Source organism: Vollenhovia emeryi, unplaced genomic scaffold (assembly GCF_000949405.1).
Source record: "Vollenhovia emeryi isolate VEMERY1.0 unplaced genomic scaffold, V.emery_V1.0 DF939124.1, whole genome shotgun sequence".
In the NCBI taxonomy this organism is placed as follows: Eukaryota; Metazoa; Arthropoda; class Insecta; order Hymenoptera; family Formicidae; genus Vollenhovia; species Vollenhovia emeryi.
The window spans coordinates 1,120,299-1,136,696 of record NW_011967242.1 but is presented as its reverse complement, the minus strand read 5'-3'; the positions used below and the strand labels follow the sequence as shown (position 1 = coordinate 1,136,696).

The 16,398-nt window shown below is 39.9% G+C and overlaps 1 protein-coding gene across 3 annotated transcripts; it reads left to right on the top strand.

Moving 5' to 3' along the window:
* The first annotated feature begins 2,949 nt into the window (after positions 1-2,949).
* Positions 2,950-13,342, top strand: LOC105569366 (acetylcholine receptor subunit alpha-like). Of its 3 annotated transcripts, none has more exons than XM_012025785.1 (9): positions 2,950-3,084; positions 4,511-4,691; positions 5,562-5,692; positions 6,067-6,235; positions 9,108-9,244; positions 9,540-9,659; positions 11,254-11,439; positions 12,529-12,742; positions 13,145-13,342. In XM_012025785.1, the coding sequence occupies exons 1-9, from the start codon at positions 3,029-3,031 to the stop codon at positions 13,340-13,342; spliced, it is 1,392 nt and encodes a 463-aa protein (XP_011881175.1). In that variant the 5' UTR covers positions 2,950-3,028. The 3 variants fall into 3 exon arrangements, with proteins under 3 accessions (XP_011881175.1, XP_011881173.1, XP_011881174.1); XM_012025783.1 differs by having other exon boundaries at positions 9,540-9,698; XM_012025784.1 differs by having other exon boundaries at positions 2,951-3,084; positions 5,577-5,692; positions 9,540-9,698.
* Positions 13,343-16,398: the final 3,056 nt, after the last annotated feature.

Genomic DNA, 16,398 nt, shown 5'->3' with positions numbered 1-16,398 from the left:
TTAACGCTAATGGAACTTTCATATTTGCCTAATTAGTAATTCAGAAATTTCACAATAAATGGAAAGGCATTCACTGCTTGTTTGTAATCTTTCTCACAAATGTTTTCAACAAAAAGCTGCCAGTAGTAGTTTTTGAAAATAGAAATTCCCGTCTAGTCCCTGTTATTCGTACAAAAATTAAAATCCGTCTATCACATTTCTCGGTTAATTTTGAACGGACTTTTTGTTTGAACTGCATATTAATTTAAGGTATAAGTGCAAAAATGTAAGATATCGTGGCTTTAAAAAGAGCGATGACTCTCTCGGCATTTTTATTGAACAAGAATCGACTTCGAATTCACGTCCAAAAATTCATTGTGAAAGTTTCAGCCATTTATCTTAAGATACTCTTTATAAAAGTTGGATATCATCGACGAAGACGTTTGAGTATTTTCTTTGTGGCGCAATGACATCACTATACAATGTCAATCCTACGCCTCTTTAAATCTCCCTACGAAATTCTGAGAGAGAAGGAACGATCGTGCTTTGTATCGTATTTATGAATGATCGAATGTAATAGACAAATTTTTCAATAAAACGCGCAATTTTAATCGAACAGGACGAACGAACAAGGAGAAGAAGTTCGTTGCACCGCATGCAAATCCGCGCGTTTCAGCCTTACAACTCTCAATGAGGAAAGTTGCAAAATATTGCCTCGGCGCACGAATTGTATCCGTGAAGCAACTTCAGCGCGATCTCCCGTTCCCTTTGTCGCCTCCCATTTTAAATACATTAGCGATAGATAAATTCATTGAATACTCGCGACGAAAAGTGTCTGCGCCGCATTTACGTGCGATGAAGAAACATAAAACACGCCAACAGTTTTATGGTATTTTGCTCAATGCGATAATATATCATTTCTTTTCTATTCCAAACAGCGATTATTCACAATGATTTATTCAATCATCGATATTTACGACATTGCTCTGGCATGCAAAAATATGAGTTTGTTCTCGACGGGAATGAAAAAGAGATTATAATGTGAAAGAAAAGTTTTGTTCGCAAAAACCACGTCACTTACTACACAACGCGAAGTTAAAAATAGCGCGACATAGTGTCAAGTTGTTCTTGTCAATTTAAGAAATTAGGTCACTGTGATGAGTCGAAAAATGGACCGATTTTAAGACTCTCTCTCTTTAAATTGGAAAGAAATGTGAACTTTGGCGTATATTACATTTTATACAAAAAATGGAAAATATTAAAGTTATTGTTTTGTGAAAATGACGTTTGTAAAAACTAACGAGGTGACGGCTTTAATTCAGCTTAGATTAGTAATCTGGAATTAAAAAATCAAATTTCTTTTCTTATTCTCCACATTTATTTGTTCGCCACTCACTTAGAAAAATTTGGGATTTGTTGAAATAACAAAATAACACATTTTCAAACCCGTGGGACAAGTTTCCACAAATTATTGAAATAAAAGAAAAGGACTATATTGTCTCGTCGAAAAAATATAATGTTCTCTCGAAAAAACCGTAACAAATTATAACTAAATAATAAAGAATACAAAGAAAACTATATAAAGAATCGAGGAATACGAGTATTGAATCTCAAAGAATGTATTTGAAACGCGTTTCAATTATCTGGGTTACCGGTTTGCAAATTTTGCGGGAGAGAATTATTTATTAATTTAATTGATTTTCTAACTGCGATGTCTAATATAACGATCGCTAATAGAGGAACATGTCGTGTGATTATTATACGTTCGCTCCAAGATGGAAATCGTGGGATCGATCCTATCGCATCTGCGTTCAATCAAGAGCAGAGAAATCAATACTGCGTCGGAGAAGATGACCAGCGTGATTTCCTGATCAACGAATAAATAACAGCCGGAGAGTCCGCCACGAACTCACGTACGAACGTATTGGTTTGCGAATATAATTATAATTGTCGATTGTTCTTGTTCCAAGTTTCCGCATTAGACATGGGCGTTAAAGCATCGAACATTATAACAGACGTTATTTTTAACGGACGTCGTTACCCCAGTTATACGAACGTTGATCTATTGAAAACTCGCACAATAGACAAGACGGATGAAATGCGGTTTTCGTACGTATTGTATTGGAGGTCCAAAAAAAAGCAGGAATAAAAAAAACGGTGGATACATCCAACTAACAACGCGAAATGTTGCACGGTGCAATTTGTTCGCCCTCGTCCTTCGTTAAAAAGGGATGTTTTGTAATTCTGTTATATTAATAATTCGACGTCCAAGAGTTTCCTAAGTTTTTTAGGAGGGATGATTCGATTGGTAGTAGAGGAAAACCCCCTATTAATGAGACAGACTTCTAATATGAGATAGCAGGTTTTCGACGTCCAAATTCAATCGCGAATCTCTTTTCGCAACGATTGCACGATTTAACGATGAATTTTCCGCTAAACAGATTCCAACGGACGATGCCTATTAATTTAGCAGAAACCCCGCTATCTCATATTGCGAGCTTATCGCATAATAGGCGACTTTCCTCTAGTATTCTGGGCCCGCAACTACAAGTATATAATTGTTGCCGAAATGTTTTAGCACGTGCTAAATTTAACGCGTGTGACTGCATGCGATTGTTTGTATTTATCTTGAATAGTTATTTCGATTACAAACAAGAATATTATACATCGCGAATGATCAACATTTCGGGCGCAACGTACATTTCGAGAGCTCACCCGGAATTGTGGCAGCGATGACGTATACCGCTCTAGAAAAGCACGCTCGCAGATTCAGCGGCGGCTGAGACGATAACGTATATGCTGCGAACTGCATCAACATCGAGAAGAGCCTCTGATAATAGCCAAAAAAAAAAGATTGTGTACGAGATTCTATTAAGAACGCGACGAAAGATTATTTTCCGAACTTCTACAGTGGCCTAATCCCTCGTAAAACGTCAAGAGTGATGAAACGAAAGGATAGCATGTGCGTTAATGTTACGTCGATTCTTTGTTGCAGGCATGGTACGATTACAAACTAAAATGGGATCCGAAGGAATACGGTGGGGTGGAGATGCTGCATGTGCCGTCAGATCACATATGGAGGCCCGATATAGTTTTATACAACAAGTAAGACGATCATTAACCCTTTGAAGCATACACTTTGCTATTACACCATTTTCTGTGAAACTTTGTACACGAGGGTTTCTGGGGTCGCTGATTACGAATCCGTTATCAGATTTTCATAATTCAAAATGACGGATTCAAGATGGCGGAGTTCCAAACTTAAAAGAATAACATCGTTCGACTGTAATTCAACTACGCCAAGAAATATTATTCAGATATTATTAGGACCCGTGGAATCGAAATTCCAGTTGAAAATTCTTATAGAATATAAAAAATAGCGCGCGCGAAGTGGCGGATGCAAAATTGAAATTTGATCATTTCTTAGAATTTATTCATTCCTGGCACTATCCAGAGCTAACGACGCGGACGTGACGAGTCCCTAAATACCGTAATCAAACGGAAATGCTGAAAAACTTAAAAACTTAAAAAATGAACATACTTTGCATCCGTCATTTTTAATTTTGAAAATCTGACGCCAGATTCGTAATGAGCGGCGATTAGATGTGTCCGAGCTATTTTCTTTTTAACATAAGCCATTCAATGTAGACTATTGAAGATTTGAATATTAAATTACTACTTAAAAGACGTACTTACAGTACATAATGTGACAGAAAAATCGCGTGTACGATTATTTCCATCGCTTTGAAATCTCTTTTATGTATATGGTTGAAAGATCGATTAGATCACCGAGACAATTACGGAAAAGAGACATTAGATACTAAAATTATGAACTATAGACTCATCTTTATATTTCGAAAATACACATCACACTAAACTTTCTTCTAAAGAATAAAACATATGTGTGTAATAAATTATACAGAAGCTCCAGAAAAAAAACTGGAGCCAAATTGATACAGTATGTTAAATTAATTAAGTAGATTCTAAAAATTGCTGCGAAACAATGTCTGAAAATGCTTTATTAAAGACTCATCATGTTTCAATAATATAACTGTTCATGTGTAACTTTTACACGCCTTCCTGCCTCAGAAATTGACAGTTATCTCAATCTCTGTTTCGTCCTTTATTTATTCAGGATCATAGGAATCTGTATCGGTTTATTTATTTAGGGTCTTAAGTAACATTGAATAAATAAAAAAGGCCGAGAACGATCGCGAGGAACCGTCGTATGAAACTCATGAGAACAGTTTTGCCATTGAATCATCGATCTCTTATAATTTGTTAATAAAGGATTTTTTGACACGGACACTCGTGTTAACTTTTTCTTTATCTATTCGACCTCTTTAAGGATCAATTTAACCCGAAACTTTTTGGTCATTTCGTAGGGCATAAAGCAATTCCACAAAAGAGACGCTTCCCTTTACCAGAATGAACGTACTTTGCCGAAACAATTATACTTGATTATATTCTTTTAAATAAAATTATGTTCTATCGGGAAAGATGGGAATATGAAGGAATTTACGTTCGACAGCGCCGACGGTAACTTCGAGGTGACGCTGGCGACGAAGGCGACCCTCAACTACACGGGTAGGGTCGAGTGGAAGCCGCCGGCGATTTATAAGTCTTCCTGCGAGATCGACGTCGAATATTTTCCCTTCGACGAGCAGACGTGCGTGATGAAATTCGGCTCGTGGACTTACGACGGCTTCCAGGTGAGAATCGCCTGGTATCTCGCGGATGTTTCGGAAATTTCCTTCCGTTCTCCAAACGTATACGTGATCGATCTGACCGTCGCAGGTCCATTTGTCTCTATTCGCGAGTTAAAAAAAGAATTGACAATTACATATATAGAAAGACACTGCATCTCGCACGTGGAAGTGCACAGTTGCTGCAGGGATATTTATATCGTATTTCCAGAGTAATCTTTTTTTCTTCGCCAATCGAAAGTCCGATGATAAATTATTTAGATCCCTTCCATGCGCTCGAGAAACTTTTTCTTCCGCGATATCTGTTCTTTCCAGAATGATCCGTTCAATTAATCTCGAGGACTCAAAGAGTGAAATTTGTTGGCGCAACGAAATGTCGCTTGCGCACAGGAAAATCTCGCAGGGATCTTGTTAGGTTCAGTCATAAATATTCCGAGAGCGACTTTTCGTGGCATGTTACGACGAGAGTATTATTGTCGCCGGCCGTTAGACACCGCGCGGTGAAAGATCGTATACATCGCTTGTTATCTTTTTTTTTTATTTTATTGAGTAAAATGTCGCTTGTTAGAAGCGCAATCGAGTATAAGTGGGTGGCTGGACGGAACCGAACTTGAAGTAAAAGAGATGAAACGAATTGTCTGACCTAAATATCAACTATTTAATGTTTGAAGAGTGTGCGCTCTCGTTTTATGCCACTGTGCTATCTCTGCTCGTTCCACACATCGGTTTTACACATTGTCAGTCAGTTCTGATTCAAATGCATCACCGACGTAGACTTTTATCGTGATAGAAAAAGCAGAGTTTATACTATACACTTATGCATCGATTGATCGGACGTTAAGCAGCGCGATATCAACAATGCATTGTAAAATTTAGTACTTTACTGTCAAGGTCGATCTTAGACACATCGACGAGGTCCGAGGCAGCAATGTCGTCGACATCGGCGTCGATCTGTCGGAGTTTTATACTTCCGTCGAGTGGGATATACTAGAAGTCCCTGCTGTAAGGTACATACACGTTTTAATAATTTTCTAAATCATTAAGCGTTTGCGTTTCGCTTCCCGCCGGTTGTCTGCAAGTGCAACGATTTCTTATATAATAAATTGGAAACGCTTCGATAACGACATAAACTTTTTCTGCACTTCGGTGCGATGCTACTTAATTAAACATTAATAATAACTTTGTTAATAGTCAGCAATAACTTTGACGCTTTCATTTTCATTAATTCTTCGAGTGAAATCTCACATCGGAACGGTGAGATTCCACTCGAGAAAATTTAGAGTTAATATTATTATAACCAATCCCCAAACAACGCATATGTTTAAAAGACATGCGTGCTGTATGGGTCGCTAAACGAAGTACGCGATCGTGGAAATTGCAGAAACGAAAAGTTTTACACGTGTTGTGACGAGCCTTACCTCGACATCACTTTCAACATCACCATGAGACGGAAGACTCTGTTCTACACCGTTAACCTCATAATACCCTGCATGGGGATATCATTCCTCACGGTGTTGGTGTTTTACTTGCCAAGCGACAGTGGAGAGAAGGTAATTAATTCGTAACTTATCCTTTTCATTTTATTTTATACGTTGCATTGTATATTCCAGTGATGCACATCTTACAAATAGGTACAATATTTATTGGGCGTGATCTTTTTCATCGTACGGAGAAAATTGTTCGTTCTATTGCTACAGATTGTTAAGATTTAATGGAAATGAGATATTTTGTTTCAGAAACGAAGCCAAAACATTAATTTTGGAAATGCAAGAAATTTCTGTTTAAATTAAACCGGCCGTTTTTTTTTGTACTTTTAGGTATTTCAGGGACATTAAATTAGAAATTAATCCCCGTACACTCAAAAATTTTACCGGATTAAGTCAGAATGAAACTTTTAATCTAATAAACGATCAATCAAAAATTTTTTATGTTTTTTAATGGAAAATTTAATTTCTCCGTCAATATAATATGTATAAGAATTTTACAACAAAAATACGTACAGTGAATTATTAAAACTCAATGCAATGAAATTCGCTTAAATTAGAACAGCGCGATTAGTTTACGATTAGATTAGATAAAAGTACAATCCGCGCTATTATAACTTGATCCGCGAATATCTCGAGTGTGTGTATTTTTAAAAAAGTTTAGTTATTTAATCACGTACACGCGCGATAATTAGTCAGGGACAAAAATTAATGTTCGAAATGCAAATATTTTATATTCGATTAGATAAGATTAGAATAATACAATTCATGATTAGATTAGATCAAGATGGAAGTAGTTTATCTCGATTTCCTCCCGATATGTTATGTGTTGGAAGACCTTGAGATGTTTGTTAGGGGCGCAAGCAGAGATTAATCCTCGAAATGCAAGAATTGTATTCGATTAAATCGAAATAGCTCGCGATCGACCCTATCAGAATAGAATAGTATAGCTCGCGCGCCATTACAGTTTTATTCACGATCGATCCTATTGTCCCGATATCGCGTTTCTCTTTATACACCTTCGGAGGGACTTTGTTCCAACGTCGCAGTCGGAAAATTAATTTTGCAGAGACGCAAAGATTTGGCTCGATTAGATCGGAATATTGGAATGTGGCGCAGCTCGCGCGCCATTACGGTTTAATCCGCCGACCGACCTTTTCGCGTTGACGATGTTACGTCTTTAACGCGCCTCGTAAGGTACACTCGACCTCGAGCACCAATATCCACTTACCTGCTTACATAATTCAAACGTACTCTTCCGCTTTGTCACCGCGAATGGTGTACCGAGTTGTCCTCCGCGGCGGATAGGCAAGCGAGAAAAAAAAAGGGAGAGAAGGTCAAATGTGAGGGTGCCGGTCGTTTAGCAATCGGCGAGAATACGCAACGAGGATACGGGGTGAGAAGCAGGAGGACTATACGGTGAAGAGTGCACGTGCTCGGCGCACAGAATCAATGCGAGAGGGACCAAACCCTCTCGAATCGGAACCGATGCACTTTTAAGGTGCAACTCGTATATATACGTTTGTAGCCGTATAAATTTGCGGTCGACAGCGGCGATCCGCACATTATGAAATAGAAACGTACCCGTAAAATTAAAGCTGCGCTTTCAAACCGTTTTAAATCTGCTTCTCTCTCTCAACGCGATATTCTCGAGGTATTTAATTTTCAATGAAATTATTAACTTTCGATTTCACTTGCAAATCTTCCTTCTCGCGTTACAAATAAAGCAATCCGAAACATTGCAATTGTAACACGATGATACAATCTGTAGACCTGTAGATATATTCCGAATGATACACGAGTTTCTAAAAAGCTAAACTAACTTGGAGTTCAAATCCGCGAACACCACTGGCTTTTTTCGGAATTTTCCGAAGGGAAGTGGTAACCACCGAGAGTATCCTGCCGCACATATTTTTTTAGAGGTACAGCCCCTCCAGAGTGGAGGTTTCCTTCGGCAAGATTAGCAACCTACCGAAGATGAAGTAAATGCTCAAAGTACCAGTTCGTTCCGGTACAGAGCTGGTACAGAACGAACTGGATAAAACAGGCTTTCAAGCCTAACACGAGGAAGAAGAAGAACTAGGTTTTAAATAAAATGAGAAAATTGATAAACAACTAGAGTCACATCGGGGCCATTATCATGCAAATCAAATAAGAAACGAGAACTTTTAGATCCGAGCAAGATGCAGGTAACCCAATAATTTTAATCTCGTCGAAATCGTTGGTTGATTTAAAAACACGTGAATTTTCTGACAACAATGATTCCACCTAACGAAACTGTGTTATATGTAACGGCGGGCAGGACAGGTGGAAAGACGGTACATGAATTCACGTATTAGATTAGAGTTAATCGGCTCGGACCGAAAACTTGCTCGTTTCTTCTATTTCTTATATAAAATTAAGTTATAAATTAATTTATCGCCTTCGGTACCAAATTATTATTAAATAAGTAGAATTAATTAGCCTGGTTTCTGAGAGGCTCATGTCTGAAAAGCCAAGAACAAGGTAAATCTAGATTATCAGTTTATATTATGTAGAGGAAAGTCCAGTATTATGCGATAGGATCCTAATATGAGATAGTAAGCTTTCGACGTTCAAATTCAATCACAAATTTTTTCGCAACGATCACACGATTACACGATCTAACGGTGAATTTTTCGCTAAACAGATTTCACTCCAGGGGCAATAGATTCACGGTTGAACCAACGGACGATGCCCATTAATTTAGCGGAAACTCCGCTGTCTCGTATTTGGAGCCTATCTCATAATAGGGGACCTTCCTCTTTCGGTGTAATCTGTTTTTAATATTCAGGAATGTACCCCAGGAGAGTGCAATACATATCTCTGTATCATTCTCGTAGCACATTCTTGTTACGTTTACCGTGAATAATGTATCATAGCGTCACGAGTTTCCTTTTTTTCTCTCGTTCTGCCGTAGGTCAGCTTGTCTATCTCGATTCTATTGTCACTGACTGTGTTCTTCCTTTTGCTGGCCGAGATTATCCCGCCTACGTCGCTCGTGGTACCGCTCCTTGGTAAATTCGTCCTCTTCACTATGATCCTCGACACCTTCAGGTACGGTAAAGAAACATAATCTGCCGACTGCGGAAAGATACTTGTCATAAGTGCGTATACATCGAACGTTAAATCTGCTAAGTTAAATGGCACATTCGCTTTGATATCGAGCCAGTTCAAGATTTTTTAACGCTGCCCTTTTGCCAATGAACTGTTCCTGATTTTACACATTGTTCCACCTGTCGAGAAACGTATGCCACTTTAATTTAAAGCTAGTACAATTGTGAACTATCGTATAACCATCGCCCTGTCCGCCTCTACGCATCCCGATACACTTTTCTCTCGTGCATTGCAGCATATGCGTAACAGTGGTGGTCCTGAATGTGCACTTCCGTTCGCCGCAGACCCACGTAATGTCGCCGTGGGTCCGACGCGTGTTCATCCACGTTCTGCCGAGGCTGCTGGTAATGCGCAGGTATAATACGCCGTCGCAGAGAACCGATTACGATTCCAGGCAAGATATATTCTTCTGGCATTTGTGGCCCGGTCATTGGAACCACGCCAGAGCGAGCATTAGAGCACTCATTAGCGTTGCCCGTGCACGTGACGTTAGTGTCGCGTCGTACCTGCAAGCATTTAGCACCACGGTGCATCACTGCTGCATCGCGCTGCATCGTGAGTGACGTGTCTGCCTATCGTTAGTCGCATCTCTTCCCGCTGTGCATTGTCATACAAATAAAATTCCCTGATTCCCGGCGGGACGTCGAGTCGAGCAGAGACCGCATCGTTCATTTCGACCGGAGATCGCATAGAAAGTACACGCCAGTTGCCGCTCGAATCCCCCTAATTTAAATCTAATCGAATCTCTCTAATCTGAAAAGAGCGTGTACACTTCGGATTGATGCCATTACCAAATTTAACAATCTGGAATTAAGTTGAAGCCCGAGCGCAGAAAGCGGCGGAATCGAACCTCGATGATGTTCCGCGGCTGATAAATTTATTCGGGAATTTTATTTTATGATGCGCAAAACACTTTTTCTTTGCATCGCGCGCGTACAGCCTTCATGTACTTTGTACAACGCGCAATTTTGAACGTAACGCTTCATTGATGCCGCCGTCAAACTGGGCATTATCACATTGCCGCACAGCAACTTCGTGCAGAATTTAGAGCCGCTCCTCATCATACGACGATACTCGAATACATGCATCTCGACACACTCGCAACTCTGCCGAACTAGAAGTTAGGAGCATGTGTAGTCACAATCTCGTTAGAGTATGGCGCGAGTATCGTTAAACCTGACTTTACGAAGCAATAAATTATTCATTGCTGCGCACTAACATAAGCTTAAAGCCATTATAATACGGGCGGCCACTGGATTCTGCTAGTTCTTCAGTTACTCGTAGAGGTACGTCGGCTTCGGAACTATGGATACAAAAACGTGTGATTCGTGCGATCGTAGCGACTGGTCGATCCGCGCACTCGAAGAAATATGGATGTGAATTTAACACCAGCGGTGTGGAATGTAACACCCATCCAGGTGTTTATATAATTCTCAACCTTATCGATGTGAAATCGATTGCCTGGTTAGTGTGGAAAATTCACATTGCAAACGCTGTATAGTATAACCATAGTACAACTAGCAGGTCCACTCTCTGTCGGCCCCTTTGATCTTTGCGGTTCCGATCACGTGGTATTCCGCCATTATTTTGGGCAGCGATCCAGCGACGTATGTGTGTGTGCACGTACTGTAGTCGTGTGTGTGGTAGTGCATCAAAGTTACACTACCACACATACAACTTTTCTCTCACTGGTCTGCCCAGAAGAATGTCGGATGCGCAGAAGGGATCGACGCAAAACGAAACGAATGACGGAGTGGACCTACTGGTTATACTACGGTCAATCTCTGATTGTCAGCGATAAAAAAAATGCGCGAGATGTCAGATACGATCGCACGAATCTCGGCGCATTCGCGAACGCGTGCCCTTCATAGTTCCGGAATCGGGTTGAGGACGAGACAAAACCAATCTCTCCGTGACAGGTAAACCATATTGTGTTTCTGCCACTTCAGGCCGCAGTACCAGATAGATAGCAGGCGTACCATGGCCGGGCATCACGGGCATCGCGTGATGGTCAGAACATGCAACGGTCTCGAACTGCGAGACCCATCACTGTTCGTCGAGTCCTCGGCCTCGGAGCTGGTCGAGTCCTCCGTGCTCTTTCCTAGCGTCGATTCACGGGACGAGCTGCATCCTCGGTGCGTGTCGCCAAGATTACTCTCGGAACACTCCAAGTAACGCGCATATGCGTTACAATTTATGTATTCTATACGGTGCAAAATAACGTGTAATCTATTTTATTATTATTTTTCCGGGCTTCGCACGCGATACTCAGTGTACATCGTATAATTTTAGTTTACGTTTTAATTCGCCTGATCAAAAATACGTCTTACAAGTTCGATAAGGATTATATATACAAAATAGAGCTGGGATTTTTCTTCGAAGATTTTCAATTTCGAAGCTTCGAATCTTCGTAGAAATTAATTCAGTTTTCAAATTTTTCGAAGATTGAAACATTCGAAGTTTGGAATATTCGAAGTCAACTAATGTATTAACAAGATAAAAACAATAACAAATGTTGCAAAATTAATCGTTTTTATTATAACTGTGAACTAATTAAATGCCAACTAATTAATGTCATTACAAAGTATAAAAAAACGTATTTTTCGTCGGACACATATTTGTCCGTTCGCTCAAAAAAACACAATTAAATCGTAGGAAATAAATTTTGGTACGGCTTTTGAAAACTTATATGTTAATGCATTAGTTGACTTCAAATATTTGAAACTTGGAAAATTCGAAACTTTGAATTTTCGAAAAATTTGATATTTGAAGTTTCTTCGTTTCTTCGGATTCTTCGAAGCTTCGAAGTTGCGAAGCTTCGAATAATTAAGACTACTAATACAAAACTAAAACCATAAATTTAAAAAGAATTACTACTTGTACAAGTAATTGTGTCAGTAAAATTCTCCAATGTAAACTTGATTTTATAACGCGATGGCTTTATTGACATATTTTGATTTTGTGAGAAATTCGTATTGGAAACAATAAAAATGAGCGATGTAGATTCAGAGATAAAAAAGATATCAAAAATGACGCTGGCGTGATCACATTCTCATCCTAGAAGTAATTTCTTTTCGTCGCCCTAAAACTTGTGCCCGTGTGGATATCCTTGCGCAACATCGTGCGTGTCTTCGATTTGTTTTTTTAAATTTCTAAGAATATATATATGTATATATATATCCGCGGTCGTCTCCTGTTTTGCGACTTGTGCATTGTCTGCTTAGGGAGTTGGAAGCAGTAAATTTAGGAAGCACGTGCCGCATCCACGGTTCGCCGGCGGCAACGGCCGCGCCGCCGCCACAGCTTCCGACGGAGGAGAGCGTCGACGCTCTCTGCAACACGCTTCACCATTGGCATCACTGCCCAGAGCTATACAAGGCCATCGAAGGCATTCGCTTCATTGCCGATCATACGAAGAGAGAAGAGGACTCTACTAGAGTAATTATAATTTCGCACAATTTGGATACCCGGGGAAAAAAGACATATCCAATTTTATTTAATTGTATCAAAAATGTCAGATATGATCAAATTTGATCAGATTATATTCAAATTTTAATGCATCCATTTATAAATATATCAAATCAGATGTGGTCGGATATTATAGTCAGATGTTTATACCGTTTTATATCTGACCTGACTATATCTGACCACATCTGATTTGTCAGACACGCAAAATGTTCAAATCAAAATGTGGCAATTTCTGTTCTTAAAATGTCGGCGCGTTCCAGAAAGCCGAAGCTTTGTTGCAATTCTCAGTACAATCCTTTTTTCCGCGTGCCCACAAATCTGCCGCTTCGCGTAGCTGTGTAGGGAAACGATACGATACATTCTTGATCGTAGGTCAAGGAAGATTGGAAGTACGTCGCGATGGTGCTCGACAGACTATTCCTCTGGATCTTTACGCTAGCCGTAGTGGTCGGCACGGCCGGGATTATACTGCAGGCGCCGACCTTGTACGACGATCGCATCCCCATCGACGTACGGCTCTCCGAAATCGCCTCCACCACTGCCAAGCCACACATCGTCACGAGCCTCTGAGGGACAATTCTAATTGCATTAATGCCGCGCGCATAAAACACGTATACAAACATATACACGAGAACCTATTACTACTATTGCTACATCGACACACAGGCGACAGGCGAAACGTATTTAAACGTCCGAAAGACTGAAGCCTCGCTAGGTCTTCGACTTTTGCATGAGTGCATGTCGTTGGACTTTGCGCATTCGCGCCGCTGCCGAACGGAGAATTCTTATTATTGTTAGCCCACTAACTGTTAGACTTTTATTTTTTACTGCCAACCGACGTAGGAAGATTATTAATGGCTAATTAAGGATGTGAAAAATAAAGAGTCGCCGTTCCGCAAGCGAAGTGGCAATTAATGGGTTAAAGGCGATGCGTATTCCTCACTTCTCTGTTTCGCCCAACACACAGGATCTGTTAGTCGGAGGACAGAGGTTTGTTAATCAGAAAAATTCCCGCAGCCACACGTGACGGAACGTAAAATATCAATTCATCGCCAATTTTCAAAATTCGAGACCAGGCTGAGTCTCGGCGGTTTCACTCGCGAATTTACTTCTCCCTCGGTTTGAAAACTGTCATATTGCTGTTATAACGAAATAAGCGAAATACGCTTACACATTGATTAATTATGGCCTACAGGGGGTATAGCGATTCGTAATGGCGCGTTGATTTTGTCGTCTTACTAATTGTAAGAATTCCCGAGCCACAGTGGGAGATGAGCTTCCCGCGCGCAGGAGGTGATGGAGGAAGGAGCGACACGACGGAGAATATGTCTCAACCATTTGCACGCTGATCGCGTTTGATTCCGTGTAGCACATGGACGGTGTAAGAATTGTTCACAACATGTAGGTAATACAATCCGATGAACGCGAGGTAGATCTTCCTATTTCTCGAATTAAATCGTGGAAAAATTGAGCGTATCGATGCAAAACGTGCAATTGCAAAGCGAAACGAGGATCGGCTGGTTTTCAAAGAGATCTAAGCGAGGATGTATAGTCACGACACGAAATTCACAGCCGTTATTAACGTATTGGTCCGTACATCTTCGTCTAGATTTATGCAATTATTTTCCGTCTCATCGAAATCCATTTCTTATCCCTTTTCAATGTTTTGTACGCTTGAGATCCAAACTTTATCAAATTTGCATTGCACGCGGAATTTTTTCCTAAAATTTATCCTGAAAATCATGTAATCGTGGGACAATGTGGCATTGTCAATTTTATGATGATTTTCTAAAATTTTACCATACATTCTACTAGTAATTGTACTGTTAGTAAAATGTATGGTAAAATTTGAAAAAAAAAACTCTCCTACAGTTCTTCAAAGTGCCATGTTGTTCCACGGTCGCGTGAACTTCAGGGTAAATTTTGAGAGAAAATTGTCCCCGCGCATATACAATACTTATCTGTTGCCGATCAAGTTAACGTCTGAAAAAGAATGGATTGTGTAGGAGACACCCAATACTGTCCTTATTGCACGTACAAAATAACAAGTTCGAGTAATAAGAAGAGCTCGCTTATTATCATCGGGTTCAGATGCGGCCTGTTTCGCGACTAGGAAAATATAATGAAGTTTAATAAAAGAAATGAATATATAGTAGGTAAAAGGGAGGACAAAACACGTATATACTGTAGAATTAATTCAGAAAGATCTTAATACAGTGCGAGTTCGTGCCAGTTGCGTTTGTAGGGACGCGACAACATCCACCGACGTCACCCTATCCCCCTGTCAGCACGTTGGGGGACACTCTGGACGCACGAGATTCAAGCAATAAATTAATATTGTTCCCGAAAAATATTGTTAAATTGCTCTCACACAAGAGTACACGTACGTCGCGAGCACAAGGCAGGGGGAGGGTAGGAAGTAGCGGCGCGAAAGACACAAGTGGCACAAAGTCGCACGAAGCCTGTTGCAGACTCAGGAACAAAATAAGAGGAACATATTTCCCAACACTACATCGAGCCTGTAACAATGGGGCCATATTTTCACAAAGAACGAAAGTGCGTGTTCTCTCGTATTTAAAGAAAAAAAAATTTTAAAGTAAATGAAAAATGAAATTCTAAATATCTGCATCGATTACACGGCGCAGAAAACGGGTTGGGCCTAAGAGAAATAAAAAAAAAAGAGAAAGAGGGAGTTTAGAGGACTCAACTTTTATTGCTCATAATATATATGTTTGTAATAAGAGTAACTTTCGTAATTGCATTTGTTCCAGCACCATCCCGCACCGGCCGACACGGCGGGCATTTCTTAAACGGATTTGATGGAATACATGATACACGATAACGAGAATTGTTTGACCGTGTTTCCCACCATGATTTTTGCCGTCTTCCTACCCCGATACCATTGAATTCCAATTCGTTTCTCGACACACGGCGGCCCGCCGCCGTTCTTGCCAAAAAAAAAGGAAAAAGGAAACAATAAATACTACGAACGCGATAATTTATTATTAGTGCGACACATGTAATCATGGATTATGAGGTAGTAAATCGCCGTGTTTGATACTTTGTACGTTTCGATATAATTTAGTACGAAAAAAAAAAAAGACTCTTTAGAGCGCGCGTGCCGGCGCGCGATTACAGAATTTTAATTATAGATAGATAATTTACCTGGTGGATGTAAATTGTAAGTTTTATTAATCCTATAATGTATCATTTTGGAATCGAAATATAATAATTTTGTCGATAAATAACATATATGTATAATTTCATTGACATTTCTAAATTACTCATCAGCTTCAAGGTGTACGAAAAACTTTAAGGTTTTCTCCGAAAATTTTCGGAATATTCCGGCAGAAAGAGACAAACATAATCTTCAAGCACTATTATTAATTGATTTTTTTTTCTACGATTCGTATGCAGGACCGTGCAAAGGGGGGGTGCGGCGGATGCACCGCACCAGGGCCCCCAGTGTTAAGGGGCCCCGAAATTCGGTTAAGATATAACTATTTTTATTATTTTCTAGATACTACAAAGCGCGCTTCACGCGCAATTTTTTAATACACCATTAACTTTTACATATTATTTACATAATTAACCTTTCGAGACACAAGTGTTCAAATATGCAATAA